The 16,770-nt window shown below is 40.9% G+C and overlaps 1 protein-coding gene across 2 annotated transcripts in view; it reads right to left on the bottom strand.

Moving 5' to 3' along the window:
- Nucleotides 1-16,770, bottom strand: part of grin2ab (glutamate receptor, ionotropic, N-methyl D-aspartate 2A, b) — a 114,239-nt gene that overhangs the window by 20,560 nt on the left and 76,909 nt on the right. For both annotated transcript variants that reach the window (XM_040023659.1, XM_040023660.1), the window contains exons 5-10: nt 8,895-9,061; nt 8,660-8,794; nt 8,459-8,558; nt 6,917-7,122; nt 3,452-3,566; nt 3,147-3,349 (exon numbers count right to left, since the gene is read on the bottom strand). In XM_040023659.1, coding sequence (XP_039879593.1) covers nt 3,147-3,349; nt 3,452-3,566; nt 6,917-7,122; nt 8,459-8,558; nt 8,660-8,794; nt 8,895-9,061 — 926 coding nt within the window. The remainder of the gene's footprint in view (nt 1-3,146; nt 3,350-3,451; nt 3,567-6,916; nt 7,123-8,458; nt 8,559-8,659; nt 8,795-8,894; nt 9,062-16,770) is intronic.

The raw sequence follows: 16,770 nt of genomic DNA, 5'->3' as shown, positions 1-16,770 counted from the left end.
GAGTGCTGATAGCAGATAACAAAATGTTCTGGGATCCAGATAAAGACATCAGATATCAGATAAAGACTTGCTAAAAATAATGATAAGAAAAAAATTTAAGCAAACGGGTATGAGGGATGTTTTTAATGTGAGTGAGGAATCGAGATATTCAAGGGAATATTTTACAACACAGGATATGGAGCAATTCTGCTTTCCCGCCTGGAGTAGAAAGGACATTTTGCTGTTGGGGAAGAGCAAGAGCAAAAAAAAAAGAAAAAAAGAAGAAGAAGTCAAGGCCAGGTGAAATGACGACGAAGCTGCCGCAGGGAGCAGAGAGCTAAGTGGCCGGTTGTAGCAGAGCACAAAGCACAAGCTGGTGAGTTTGGATAGGCCGCAGCCTGCAGATATGGACGCACGACTCCCCGAGGAGCCTTGAGCGCCAGGACCAGAATTTAGAATTCGATGCGAACAGCCACCAGTAGCCAGTGAGGAAGAAGAGTGTGGAGGAGGTGGGGAGCGCAGGGAGAACTTGGGGAGGTTGACGGCAGGGCAGGCTGCAGCGTTCTGCTGAACAGAATACTTTACGAGGCCGGCTTGGTGGATGTTGCAGCACTCCAGATGGGCGATGACAAAAGGTTGGGCAGCGTCCCACATGAAACATCTTTTCATTTTCTGTCTCCAGGCATGGTGCAGGCTGGGGTTTGTTCTTTTTTTTTTATAACATAAATTAACCTCTGCTAAAATTGTTACACATAACTGAGTGCCCCGGAGTTGCCCAGAAAGCAAGATTATGTTCTTGGTATGAAAACAAAAAAGGCTGAAAGAAATTTAATGCCTCTGATGATCAACATTTTCTAATCTACTGAACACTGTGTTGATGCCAAGATAAGGTGCTTGTTTCACAGAATACCACATATCAATAATAAGTTTATTGATATAGCACCAAATCACAATAGCAGTAGCCTCAATGTGCTTTTTATTGGAAGGTAAAGACTATAATCAGACGGCTGCCTGTGAGCAAGTACTTGGCGACAGTGGGAAGGAAAAAGTTCCTTTTAACAGGAAGAAATCTCCAGCAGAACCAGGCTCAGGGAGGGGTGGACATCTGCCACTAGTGGCTGGAGGTGAGGGGAAGGAGACAGGACAAAAGACATGCAGTGGAAGAGAGTCGAATAATAACTAATGATTAACTGCACACTGGTGTATAAACACATAGAGAGTGAAAAAATGAAGAAATACTCAGTGCATCATGGGAAGCCCTAGCAGCCCAGACCTGTTGACATAACTAAGCCTAACTAAGAGAAGGTTTAGGGTCACCTGATCAAGCCCAAAAAGCTTTATCCAGACAACTGTCTTAAACCCAGTTATTTAGTATACTGCATGTACTTTTCACATGTACAGTATATAATTTAAATCATCGGTCCATCAATTAATCAATTAATAAACAGTTAAGTGTAAAAATTTATTTTAAAAAAATACTTTTCTATAGAAAAACTGTCCAAATTTCAACTGGAATTACCACCTTTGGGTTTTTGGCCTCTGCAAACCAATCAAGATGAGGTTTACAGCCATATCAGTCCAGATTCATTATGTATATTCCATGCAGGCTCTGATATAGTTTCAAAGATGGACACCCAAATATTAAAATTGGCCACAATGTCCCCTTCTGTTCCTGAGCTGTGACACAGAATAATAGCTACAAAAGTGTGTTGCAGAACAGCAAAGATGTTGCTCGACCTTTTGGATATAAAATGTCCTTCTCTCATCATTTTATCCTGTTATAAAATTATGTGAAGTTTGTGTTATAATTGCCTTGTGAATTCTTGAGTTTAAAAATGTGTTTTGTGAGGTCAAAGTGAGCTTTGACTCTAAGACTCAAACTCAAACCTTGAGTCAGGCTGAACATCTGTGCCAGATGCAATGAAATTTAGTGTTCCTGTGACACTGCAATCAAAACAATGTTGTGTTAAATTTCCAGAATATACCCCCTTCATAAGAATGGGATGGACAGAAGTACATGATGACGCAGAATCAAAAGATCTTATAATCAAGCTCAGGCTGAGAGATCCGTTGGTTGTTTTTGAACCCATAAATTCAAGCCAACCTCTTTAAGAAAACAAAAATCAGGAAGAAAAAACTGTATTAAATAATATTTTGAATAAGTTCTCCAAGTCACACGTAAAACCCAAATCATGAAAGGTGCAGAGTACCACCGGGGGGTTTAATTTTCCCATTATGAGTAATATCCACATTCTTCCAGGATCCAAGCACGCACGGCCTTAATGCCTTAGTGTTAATGTACAATATGCAATATGAGGAAAACAATAAGCAGGGTTACTAATTAGCTGTACTGCAATATTTAAAAACAAGCAACACATTCAGAGCATTTAAAATAAAACACAAATCAAACCGAACTAATGAAACAATAAAACCACAGAGGGCTGCACTTGCCACTAAAGCGGCAGGAGAAACAAAAATCGAGTATACCGACAGATTGGCATTAGCGAGCTGACAGCAACAGAGAGCAATTAATTATTAATGCTGACAGAACTGATTACCTCTGAACCAAATGAGAACTCGGGCTGTGTGTGTCGGTTCTGTCTCTGACACAAGACTTTTATCTTGTACAACACTGGCAAAGAACAGACAGCGGGAAAAGAATACAAAAATCGAGCTAGGCGAAAGCTGCTCCTCTTATAAGTGCGAACGTTTTCGGTCAAGTTGTAACATGGGCTGCAGAGTTTGTGAGTTTAGTATTAAGTTGTGCTGAAGCGTAATCGAGTTTGCCTCGATTACAGTGCAAGCTACGTACTGTACATTTGGATTTCAGACTAGAGGACAAACAGATGGTGAATCATTATTATATAAACTAAAAACGAGTGGGCCCGGTATAAATCCCGAAAAGTGCAGGAACAAAGGGCAGCTGATTGACAATCATCCCGTCAGACACACTGAGACTGGTTAGAGAGGTGTGATTCTGTTCAGCCAAGAGATACACAAACAGATGAACTAACACTACCTGTGTCCTAATGAGACTGAACCTATTCGAAGAACAAACAGGTATCTGTCTCTTGTAGCGTCACCATTTCGGGGCATGCAAAGTATGGCTAACAACCTGGCTCGTGATTTTATGTGGGCAGTGGGCAGGTGTGGGTGCAGGTACTTACTTTTTGACGTGTTTGCGGCAGGGCACTGAGTTTCTCATGCAGGTGCCAGTGAGGATGTCTACGTTGTCCACAATGACGAAAGGTTTCTCTTCCAGAGTGACAATGGAGAGGTGGTTTTCATCGGCATCCTCGTCCCCATAGGAGTTATACCTCGGCCACACCGGGAACATCAGCGACAACGTCCCGTTCTCCCAGCGGCCCATCTGTGAGCACGGGAGGAAAAACACACCAAAAATCACTCCAAAAATCCACAAAAAGACATCTTATTAAAGTTTTTTCTTTAAATTTTCGCACTCATTTGTTACCTTCTCCCACTTCCTTTCCACATTTAGGACGATAACCACCAGTTTTGGGTTGGCCTGGTAACCGTCTGGAGTAAAGGATAAATCTCGGCCTTCATTCCACACGTGCATCATGTGCCTGAAACACATGGGGGGGGGGGGGGTGTTGATTTGCATCTGCTGGGGTGTTTGTATATGTGCACAACAGCAAATACGTTCAAAATAACAAGTTAAGCACTCTGTAATCACCGCAAGGGTCTCCACTTCAAATCAATGTTGTCTTCACCCACCATGTGTGCACAGATGCCTGAGTGTGTACGCGTGTGCGTGCATATATTTGTGTGTAGGAGTGGGAAGAGTCAGAGGCCACGTATCTCTCCCATCAACATTCTGCATTGATTTCTCCACAGATATATGCCTGAAAGACAAGTCTCTGGTGCAACAAGGCTGCCCTCACTCTTTTACTCACTAAAGCTGTCCTGCATAAGCAAACAGATCCTATGCTGAAACGTTTACACACTCGCTAAAGTGAAGCAGCAGAGAGAAGTAAATGAACCGGTATCACACACAGTGATATGGGGATTAAAGATACACTCGCTCCAGTGAAACAATTTTCAGAAGGAGAGGATTTCTGCATGTGAGGACTGGGATAATAGTGTGGATTCCCACTAGGGGAGAGAAGGCCTGTCCAAGAACGTTTACCTTAAAGACTGAATCACAGGCAGGACAGCAGCTGTCCAAAACAGACAACACCTTTTCTCTGACACCTTGTGTTCTGTTTTATTAGAAATTGTCTGAATCATCTCGACACCGCATCGTGTGATCCTGTACGAATGAAATATCATTCAGCTAAAACGGAATATTTCAGAAGGCAAACATCTGCTTTATAAACATATTCATACTCTGTACAAGATTCCCCTTTTCATCCAGAAGAAAACTGTCTCAGTCCATCAGCTATCTAAACATACATTATCTGAATTGCTATTAAAAAGGAAGAGTTAAAAGCATTTTTTTTATATGAGCTAACAAGGGCACGGGGCCATGAAGGAGTCATGCGTGCACTCAGATATTGCGACAGCAAGTCAAGATGCATAAAAAGAACCATGTGAGCACTGTTTAGCACGCACCCTGCAGCTGAAAACTATGATAATTACACTCCAGTTCAAACAGGTGGGATTTTATGTTGTCCCATCTCCAGGAGAGGTATTAGAGTCAACACACATAAATATTGTAGTCGGACAGTGGATTAGAGGGAGCTACATTAATCATCTGTTCTTACAAAGACTTGGAAAAAGGCCTCTGCTCTGTGAAAGCTGGCTCCACTCACACTGAGAAAAAGTAAACAAAAGGTCCCCGTCTCCCTCGTGTACTGGCACTGCAAAATAAATAAATAAGTAAATATAGATATATGCGGTTTAGTTATGTCCTCTCCCAGCAAACACAATAATTAAATATAAACCTACACAGCCAAACATTACAGGCTTCACTCTACAACCAGACCTACCTCTGTCACAGATCACAATGCTTTGGACTATAAGGGGCACGTCAAGACAAATATATATTTTTTTGTGTTGGAAAAATCTTCCCGGTGCAGCAGGTGATGCCCTTGTCACAGCGCATCGCCACGGCTGAGCACATGTAGCGGAAACGCTGTGTGCAGTTTATTCTGGGAAACTGCTGTCGCCTCCTATTTCAGGTTTGTTACCATTTTGGGGGAAAAAAAAGTTTCTGATGTAAACGAAAGACGCCGCTGTGTTTTTGAGGCATGCAGGAGAACCAAATCCTGTTTGTATTGTGATTCCTTGTGTAATGAAAATGAAATGTAAAGCTACATTATGAAGTGGGTTCAGCGATTTTTATATAAATGTATCATCATCACCTAGAAATTCAGTAGAGGTTTAAGTAGTACGTGGAAGAAAGAGTTGCATCATAGAAATATATGAAACCCCCTCCTTCAGTAAGTGCAGTTTTTAATGTGGATCCTGCTACCACTATGTGAGAAGCACTTTTCTATTAGCTGAAATACTCTCTGAGCACTTTTATGAAAGTATGAATAAAGAAGAAAGGCAGGCTTCTTCCCAAATTCTGTATTATGGCAGAGAGCATATTTTTAGAGGAAAGTGACAGCTTAGGGGTTTGCACGCTACACTGGTTCCATCAAAAAGAATAACCTTTTGAAATTTACAACAAGGACAAACCTTCCATAAAACCTGTATCATTGTGGAGACCAAATAAGCTCAACTAGAGTCTGAGATATTAATTCCTGTCAAGCAAGAATGACAGAAAATCCGGCGGGTCTGATAGTGTCTTTTAAGTGCCGGATTATGTTGTCCTATTCCTCCCCACCTCGCGTTGTTTATATGCACACTGCGGCAAGATTGTATCTAGACTAATGTATGCAGAATCCTGATCACAGCCTCACCACTTTTCCGAATCAGGGTGGGGGAAATCCAACCTGTCAGTTTATTATCACAAAAAAATTGGCTGCAGTTGTTTTGACAAATATGCAAATTCTATCGAATAAGTTAGTGAGACAAATGAGGTACCTCTGACAGTAAGAATAGAGCTCTGAATAAACATTTGAGTTCCTGTCGAGGTCTGAGTTATATTGGATCAACCTGTCAACAACAGCAGTGTTGTATATGCCTTGATATACACTGTAGTGGCCTAATGGGAGAGAAAAATGGGATAATAAAGCCATAATGGTGAAAATCGCACTGTGGCTCTCATTCTAATGAGCCAGCTCATAAGTCATCACCAATGTGCAGACCCTAGCAACATGACCTTTATATTTTTAGTTAGTTTAATATAGACTTCTGAATTTATAACAGCATATTAGCCACTGCATGCTTCATATTCAAGATGCAGTCACAATATCACTCCGAAAAAAAACTTTACAGAGGCAGTTTAGCTAACGGCCCTGTAGCAGTGACTGCTCAGTAGCTCAGTATGAATCTGCATGCTTGTGTTTCTCTGTGTGTATGTGTGTGCGCCTGTACATCACAGAAACTTCAGAGACGAGTACATTATCTTGCATGCTGGTATGCACACCTACACACACCTTCTGACATACACCGTATGAGCCCCTCACAGATCAAGTAAAAAAGAAATCCAGACAACAAAGGTGCACACGCAGAGGTTCACACTATCATACACACACGCATACACAAGACACATCCTAAGCTCTAGTTAACACAGGGTGGCAACAACAAGGAGGTCTGCCTGAGGTCTCCCAGCTAAGGAGGCAGAATGAGCTCACACACCGAGCAGCCGTGTACACAACATCTAACAGTGTTAAAAGCCATTAGAAATCACAGTGTTTAACACTGCTGTCATCTCTGCTTCCTTTCTCTCCTCTTCCCCTCTCATTACTACATTAAAAAGAGTTATGTAAGGCTGCCGAACAGTCAGCCACAAAGCCAACCGAGTTATGCAAGTCCCTGGACCTTGATCTCCTCGCAATCGTCACACATCCACAGTTCCACACACCTGCGCAGGGCACTAGGTGGGAGCTTCCCTGGGCTCCTGTCTGATGCTGTGCTGTAGCAGCTGCTCTGGGCCTCTGGTAGCTCTCCCTTCTCCCGCAACATGAAGGTGGCTGCAGAGGAAATGATGCCCACCCCATCCCGCACCCGTGTCTCGAGCGGGTACTCCCAGTCATCATAGGACACAGAGATCATACCCAGGGGGAAGACCTGAGAGGGGGAGGAGAGGACATCTAAGAAACGACACATATGGTTTGTAAGCGTCAAGTTTAGTTTAATTTGACATTTTTACCCCAGATTTGAAACATCCATATGCATTTCTCAAAGGTGTCAGGCGGATGATTTATTGGTTCTGTCTGTCCTCCGGAAATAATTCATAGCTGGCTACTAGATGCGTGTGAACAGACTGTATGTCTATAAACTGAATTACTCATTCAGGTATCGCCTACATCTTGCAGCTGTCATTGAAAAAAAAAAACTGTATAGCTCAAACTTTATCTCTCTGAAGCAGACTGAGCAAACATCAGAAAAAAAAATGCAGGCACAGCAATCTGTCTGTCTACCCTACAGTACTTTGTTTTTACATTTTACTTTGGCTTTAGTTGTAGAGTCAGATCCATGACTGAGAAAGAAATCAGAGGCGGAAACCCAACACAAACAGGAAGACTCGAGTCAGAGATGGAGAAGAATTAGGAGAATAAACACTTGAAAGGCTTTTGAGAAGTGAGTATTTTATGCCTTTGGGACTGATCATATGTTGTTACGTACAAAAAGATGACTTTTTGCTGGATTATCTGTAAATTAGTATGCTCTGACGTGAACTGTATTAGCGGTCAACATGATTTGTCTTTGAAACATCTTTTAATATGTAATACATGGATTAAAGATAAAGTTTCACAAATTCTGGGAATTCTGCACAGACACACAACGTCACTTGTCTATGTAATCGCATCTGCCTGCCAGCCCCTCTTAACCCTACTAATTAAGAATTTCTATCTTGCTTGTCTGATCTACGGACAAACAAAAACAGGTAGAAACACAATATTGCAACCAGGGTTCAACTGCCAGAGTAATTGTTTTGGCTGGAAGCTCTGATTTCCTGGAATCTTGCTGTCGTGAGGTTATAAAGAGTTTAACAGCGTTCAAGAGTCGAAACCAGCCAGCCCCTCATAAAACATCTATCACAATTATATTTGATATTTTAATCTGTAATCTTCATATATATATATATATATATATATATATATATACACACACACACACACACACACACACACACACATACAATATGTCAGAGTTTTTATTTATTTAAACTAGATATGAAACAATTAATCTGTGGGTACGGAGAATTATATTATTTTATATTATTTTTTATGTAACTTTTCTCAAAAAAGCTGACCATGTTACATGGTCGGCACTCATGAATAAGAGGGGAAATCTGGGATAGTCAACAGATGACCTGCAACAGCCTGGGATCAAAAACATGGCTTGTTTTGTCAAACCACACAAAAGTGGCCACCTGTTACTACATATGGGACCTCACTACCTCAGGGGTAAAGTCTGGGTTGCCAGTGGTGAGACTGGACACGATCCAGATGTAACCAGCTCCTATCAGACCCAAGGACCGAGCCTCCTCCATTATATACCTGTCAAACAAAGGAGACAGATCCAAAGCTGAAGTCTGTGAAGGCAGTGTGTGACAAAGAGACAGAAATGACGCAACGAAACAACACACGCAAACACTTACACGGCTTCATCCTTGGAGCAGTAGAGCAATATAACAGGACTCTGGATCCTCTTGAGTGCAATGTGTGATTTAGAGTTTGGGTCGCCATCCACAGCATCTAGAGTCACCACACTCTGCATGTCCCATCGCACAAAGCTGTAACAATAAACCATTAAACAATAACACACAGCTTGTCAGCTATCATAAATAAAGGAAAGAAAACAACATGTGCGTTTGTATGTGGTGTTTTCATTACCTGTGATCCACAGTTACCCTCAGCGTGCTTATGAATCCCTGGTACCCGGGGAACTTGGATGTGACGATAGAAAAAACATGCCAGTCGTATTCCTCCATGATAGCAAGCATGAGCAGAGCCTCCTGCTGAAGAGCCGCGCCGAACTGGAAGAATGTGGATTTCTCATCCTGCAATGACATGTGGGGCCAGCAGCACAGACAGTCAGCAGATTTTTCAGAGGAAGTAAATTAATTGCAGAAAAAGGGATAAAAAAAGGCACTGGAGTCTATGTGAGCAAAAAACCAGAATTAGAGCCCTTTTCAATTTTACAATCAGCGAGACAGACCGAGAGAAGAAGGGAGATAAGAGAGACTTGCAAGAGTTGGAGAAGCGACAAGTAGAGAGGGAAAATGGGAAAGGGCCGAAGAGATGCTGAGAGATTCAGACAACAAGTGAGACTGCACAGCAAGAAGAGTGACTGCCGGCAACAAGGGGGGCCTAATGGTAGGAGATAACTGCCTCATAACTCACAGGTTTGATTCACTTCAGCACTCCGTAGCCAATATACCAAACAGCCAGGCATTGTCTTGAAAGGTAATTGAGCCAAATACTGATGTCTCCGATCATGTGAACTGACTTAAAAACATTTGAGTCATTAAATGTTTTGTTTTTTTCCTTTTCCCCCCGTGCTAACTGCAACAATATATAAAGTCATCCTATAACTGTCTCATTTGGAAACCATCGTCACTAAACTGCGGATCGAAATGTTCACAGCTTTGGAGCAATAACTCACAATGCCATACACACTTAAATCATTTCGTCTCAGATTCAGGACGAAACTGTGTGAGAGTAAAAGAGCAGTATGCACTATCAAAACCAAAGCAGCTGTTAAGCAGAATGAAACCCCAAACCGAGTGTGAAATAAGTTGCTAATGATCGCAGAATGTATATTTGCATGAAGGATAATCTACCCCCAACAAACAGACAGCAACACGGCCGAGCCACTAGAGAGGGAGGGAGAAAAGAGGAGGAGGGGGTGGGGGTGTGGACGGGGAGAAAGAGAAATAGGCTGAGAGGGGTGAATGAGATGGAGAAAAATGTTCCAGCCTTCTGAGTGAGATTGAGATACCTGCTGCAGAAAGAAGTGGGGGGAAAAGTATGTGAGCGAGAGAGAGAGACACTGACATCAAACCCTCCTTCACTATGACTGTGCCTCTATTCTGCAGGCAGAAAGATCACACGCGCACATACATGCTTTAACACTCTTTCAGCAGAGGGCATCGAAAAACGTGACACATTAAACATCAAAGCCCTCGTGAACACAGGCGAAGAGTCCGTTCTTCTCTTCAGTTGTGCGTGCATGTGTGCGTCTATGCTGTTTGCGCACGTAAAAGGGCTCAGGCCCAGTACTTTGGTCCAACAAAAATTTCTCGGCTGTAGCCGTAACGCACATCAGATCCAACACGCCTCCCTCAACCACAAGAAAAAAAGGAGAAAAGTGGGAAGGGGAGAGGATGAAATTGTACTTCAAAAAGATCTATCTTGCTGTTTTCATCTGTGTGTGTGTGTGTCTTTATACTTTACTGAGGCTTAGAAAAAGGAAAAAAAAAGAAATCTCCCTCTGTGTGGCAACAGGCACATCCTCAGCTCTTCCTAGATAAGAGGGACACACAAGCACAGGTACTACCACACACTAACACTCGCTTATATTCAAGTGCACAGCTGTACACTCACATATAAATCAGTGCTGCGAGTGAGATTACAAGCAATCTGATTTGTCAGGTAGCCGGTCAACCTAATTATCTGCCAGAGCTTTAATAACGGTGATGATTTTGGGTTACTCTTTCTACTTTTGACCACTGCAGATTATTAGTCGTCAAGGCAAATTGTTAAGATCCGGAACAAAGGAACATCCTGACATTGCAACAAAGTCCGACTTGCCTGATTGTCTGAGTCGTCTTGTAAACAAGACCAAATTTACATATAATAGCCACATTATCTAAATCATTCATGTGTAAATGAGCGCACTCAAAATGACTGTAATAATGCATGTGCACAAATGCAGCAAGGGCGTCAATATCGGAACGAGGAAGCCAGCAAACCATGAGTGATTTTTACCACTGATTAGGTAATTATTGTACTATGCACCTCGATTTTCACATTTAAATAAGTTTGCCTAGCCTGAAAGGTTTCGAGATTGTTGGTTGGACACATAAAGCAACTGAATATAAGGAGTCTAAAATATCTTGTTTTTAATTTTAGCATTGTGTGCATTGTATTGCAACACACACAAAGCTACTTAGGTGGTGCTAAAAGTTATATGTACTGACTGGCCACTTCATTTGGTACACCTGGTCAACTGCTTGTTAAACCTAATATCTTATAAACCTAATCTACCCACACATGGCAGCAACTCAGTGCTTCCAGGCATGTAGACATGGTCAACAAACTGCTAAAGTTCAAATAGTGCTTCAGAATCAAAAAGAAAGGTGATTTAGGTGACTTTGAATGTGCACTGTTGTTGGTGCCGGACGGCCTCGTCTGAAACAAGCTCCTCTGCTGTAATTCTTTCACACAACCATCTCAGTTGTATAGCGAATGGTCCAAAAAAGAGAAACTATTGAATAAGTGGGAGTTTTCAGGGTGAAGATGCCTCGTTGATCTGAGAGGTCAGAGGAGAATGGCTGCTTGAAAGTGACTGGGAGGCAAGAGTAACTCAAATAATCACTCTTCTCTATACTCAAGGTATGCAGAAGAGCTTCACTGCAGAAGAGAATCTCTGAAGATGGACTACAGCAGCAGAGGACCACAGCCTGTCAGCTAAGAACAGGACACTGTGGCTATAATACGCACTGTCTCACCAAATTTGGACAATAGAAGATTGCCTAGGCTGATGAGTTTTGATTTCTGCTCCAATATTTAGATGGTAGAGTGCGAATTAGGTGTAAACAACATAAAGTGTGGGTCCATCCTGCTTCGTATGAGCAGTTCAGACTGCTGCTAGTGATGAAATAGTGTGGGGAATATGTTCTCGGTAGCTTTGGACCCCCTAGTACCAACTGATCATTGTTTAAACACCACAACCTACTGGAGTATTGTTGCTGACCATGTCCATCAGTTTATGACCTCGTTGTACCCATCTTCTGATGGCTGCTTCTAGCAGGTTAACACACCATGTCACAAAATTCAAAAAATCTCAAACTGATTTCTTGAACATGCGAATGAGTTCACTGTATACAAATGGCCTCCATAGTCACCACATCTCAGTCCAAATTTGGCAAGTCTGCAGCGGTGTTTCAGAAGCCAATCAGCCTGGGACTAGCAACGCATACCCAATAAAGTGTCCAGTGAGTGTATGTTCATGGTACATTTACACCTGTCATCGTAATCGAAGCTGCGCTTTATTGAAAATGAACAGCCAAAAAAAAGAAAGAAAAAAAAAGAAAGCCATAGAAAGAAACCTCTTTGTAGGAAATGAGTCTTCTTTGTCAGAGAAAGCCTTTGTATTAAAATAGTAATCTTATTTTAAGACAATATATGCAACTTTGTTATAATAGGATACTCTAGCTAACACTGAGCTACAGTTAACAGGCTTGAACAAATCGTTTACATAATATTCCAGCAGAGGAACAAGATTGTTTTCCCTAATTTAAGAGTAAGACCTCTTGCATAACTTCTCAATTTAAGCTTCCTGGTAAAACTCTGGATCTAACCAAGACTTGCAGTCTTACATCTCACCATAAAGTCCTATTCATCTCATTTTGAGAAAAATATACTATGTAAGAGCTGATTGTGTAAGATTATCCAGATTGTTTTAAGAATATATGTTTTATTTCTTAGTGAAGCTGGTGGATCTGAAGCTGGTTATTCTACAAGAAAATTCAAGCTTAATTACCATCAGCTGTATGAGGCAACATCTTCTTACACTGCTTTCAGCTGCAAGACTGTTGCAAAGGCAAAGACTGTCCAGTAACAAGAGCTTAAATCACACTTATATTTCTTATTTATATAAATGCTGGTGTTGCATCCGCATCAAATAATTTATATACAAACATTTTGTGTTATCAGCAGTATCATCAGACACCCCATTATGGTTATTAGTTTCTGATTTTAAGTAGAACATCAGAAGGGTGCACACTGTTAGAATAAACCGGTTGAATAACCTGATGTGTGATCATCCACCCTTTCAGCATCTATCAGCTCTGTTTTCCTGGGCAGGTGTATTAGATTATAGTAGCATATGCTCACAGATCTCTATTCGGAGCAATAAAATGAATAGTCCAGATGTTTTTTTTTATTAGTTCACAGAAACCTACACTTCCTCTGGTCCTTTCATTAGTGAACTTATCACCAGTAAGAAAAAGTCACTTTACAGCGCCTGCATTTTAACTCATCCCAGCCGAATAGGCGCAGGTGTAATGAATAACCCTAATGACTATTGAGATGCATTAAGTGTCCCATCAATCCATTTCAACCAGCCAGCAAAATACCTGGAAAGGACTCACCTAAATGGGATGCATCCATTGTTACTGGCATCACTTACACCTGTGTTTTTCCTGCCTCGACAGTTAAAAAATGTTGGTTGTTTTCTCCTTCATATGCATCACTTTGGGGACTTGATCAAGCTCCTTCTTAACTTAAAAAAAAGCCACCCAAAGCGGCTTTGTGGTTCAGTGACCTGACACAATTTACACAGTTGGAAAAAATAAAGTACGCTCTCAAGGGGTCGAAGGAGAGATTCTTTGCCGTTTGGGATACATTAAAACCATAGCCACCTGATAGATGCTTGACATCTGCCGTACATCCTTTTCCTGTGTGATTATGATTAATTTTGTGCAAACTATTGCCCTTTAGGTGCACATCTTCAAATATGGTGAATTTCCTTGTATCTCATTTAAATTCACTTTATTCATTTATGTATTTTAATTTTTTTCCCCTCTGGATCGCTGTCCAACATGTTCTTGGGGTGGGGTAGATATATAAAAAGGAGCATTGTGGCCTTGCTACATGTATATCTTCGTACTACATTGTTGATGCTCAATAAAAAGAAAAATAAAAAGGTCACCAATGACTTCCATACACTTTGAAATTCAGTTCAGACGGTGGTTTGATTCCTCAAACCTCTACACGCCAAAGTGTTCACTGCTCCACTCTCATTGGTACGTGAGCTCATGTTTGAACGGGTGAATGAGAACGTCAAGCAGTTGTAGAATTGCAAATACAATATTTGCAGTTTCATATTTCACATTAATAAACAAAAAAACATTTTAAAAAAGAACTGACTAGATTTAAGTGTCATTTCTCTTGCAGTTTTAAAAAAAAACCTTTTCTCTGAATAAAGTCCTCATTGAAACATTCTTTGGAGAAACCCTTTTTACTGATCTCAGTTAGTGTTTAAGAAAACTTCAAGGACATTTAAGATAGTTAAAAAACATATTTGCACTGAACTGTGTTGCCATAGATAAGAGTATCAACATGTGGCCAGATTTAGGCACAACTACGGCACACAGGTATCACTCAGACTCACTGGATGTGATGAAACCGATACATGTTGAGAAAGCAGCTCGGGTGAGTTGAAGGTTAATGCCAACAACGGATGGAAAGAATGTGACAGGCAAAAGAGGATGAAGCAAGGAGTGTTTTCCACTAGAGAAAGGTGCCTGTTTTTAATGCCGTGCTGCCTGACGCCTCAAAGATCACGGCCGTTCCATATTGATTTTTGGCCTTGTCTCTTGTGTACAGAGATTTTCACGGATTCTCTGACTCTTTTAAAGATATTGGGAACAGCAGATGATGAAATTCCCATGTCCTTTGTTATTTCACACTGAAAAAGGTTATTTTAAAATTGTTTGTGTTTAAGAGAAAGTGATACCCTCCCTGTCTTTACTTCTAAAAGAGTTTCTCTTAGATGCCCTTTTAATACCCAATTATCAAATTTACCTGCTGGCAATTAACATAATTAAAAGTGAGATTTTCCACTTGGTATTTTTTTTCTTTTCGTATAACTTTAATAATCCCTAATTGTCCCTGTCTGAGCTTTTAGACAAGATCATATATTTAAAAAGACATTTTCAGAGTTTCAAAATCTGATGTGTTTCATTTTTGCCTTTTTAAAACTGTAAAGACCCCTCATACTTTAGACAGATACTCGAGAACATGCTTTCCACAGGCGCTAATTCCATAAAACCTCACATGAGATGTTGGTGAGGACTTTTAGCCTGACTCGCAGGTTTATCTCTAATCTTTTTCTGTTCTTTTTTGTAGTTAAACCACAAATGTTTGTGCTCTTTTTTAGTTTGAGGGGTGTTAAAAATGTACTGTGTGTGTTTGAATTACACAAGTGTGTTTGGATACCTGTGCATATCTGAGTTTAAAACATTTATGACAAAACATTATTGCAAACTGCCTTAGATTACCAACTTAGACTACTAACTGCCTGGATGACTGAGAACCTACACAGACATATATTTGTAAACTGCTACACAGATAAAGCTAAAGCCACGGCTGTTTTTCATTTCTAGTATTTGTGTCTAGGCGTTTCTTCGTGTAGTTATTTAAATGATGATTTATGTTCCAAGCAGTCTGACACATTTTATAAGACTTGTTTGATTTTTGTTTTTTTTAGAGAAATGGGATGTTTTGTTGGTTTAGTGACGAGTTGTTCATTACTCCTACAGTTTAAAGATTGTAGCTAAGCATTCATTTATTTTCTTAATAGCTCACTCAATTCAGAGTTGCAGGGAAGCTGCAGCCTATTGCAGTGGTCACGGTTTAAAATGCGAGGCACTCCTTTGACAGGTCTCCAATCTATCACAGCAGTGAGAGACAGACACATCCATTCTCATATTCAGGCATACAGCCAGTTTAAAATCACCAATTAACTTAACATGTAAGTCTCTGGACTGTAGGAGGAACCAGAAGTGCTGTGCAATACTCTAAATTTTGGTATTGATCCGTTACCAACCAAACCCAGGATCAGTATAGCCAATATCAACACCAATACACATATAGTTTCAACTTATAAAGGCATTTTATGTCTCTTATGTGCGAAAAGCGCTATATAAATGCAATCCATTATTATTATTATTATTATTAAATTACTTCACCTGTTCGTGATTACAACCAAGAATCTTCTTGCTCTGACGCAACAGTGCTGCCGAGGCATCAGAACACTCCTCCTTTAAAACAATGTTTTGAAATACAGAAATGTTTGAAGGAATCAGTATCGTGGAGCTGTCCACCACTGACCTGTGCCTGCAGCAGGGCGTGGATAAGGCAACTGCGGAGTACGGATCAAAGAAAAGGTCAAAGTCCGCTTACTGTCCAGACCTAATACCCAGACATGGCTTGTTGACTTTGATTTTACAGCTGTTTATTGTGTCCTGTAATGTGTTGTTCATTTAGATTCAGGATTCTTTGTCCTTTTTCCTTTTCTGTGTTATAATAATAATGGATTGCATTTATATAGCACTTTTCTAGGCACCCAAAGCGCTTTACAATTCCACTATTCATTCACTCTCACATTCACACACTGGTGGAGGCAAGCTACAGTTGTACACATCAAAAACCAAAATATGAATAACCGTGCTGCAGCTGACTGCATGCTGGACTCTTGTTGTTGGCGGAGATCTGACTGGTATCGAAATGAGGTCCTCCAAATTGTACCTGTGCCACTCTTCCAGGAGGACCCTGTCCTATGACTGTTACAGCCAGACAATGCCCACCCAAACACTGCCAGGAACGCCAGAGCAGTGAAGGCCTTTCTGGATCAGGAGCATATCCAGACACTTCCTTGGCTAGCATTTAGTCCAAATACGTGTCCTACTGAGCATGCCTGGGAGATGCTGGGTCGACATTTTCATCAGGGTTAACCACAACCAATGACCATTGCACAGCT

The sequence above is a fragment of the Simochromis diagramma genome, unplaced genomic scaffold (genome assembly GCF_900408965.1).
Source record: "Simochromis diagramma unplaced genomic scaffold, fSimDia1.1 OVJJ01000302.1, whole genome shotgun sequence".
NCBI classification, from domain to species: domain Eukaryota; kingdom Metazoa; phylum Chordata; class Actinopteri; order Cichliformes; family Cichlidae; genus Simochromis; species Simochromis diagramma.
The sequence above is the reverse complement of the archived record's forward strand: the minus strand, read 5'-3'. Positions and strand labels throughout refer to the sequence as shown.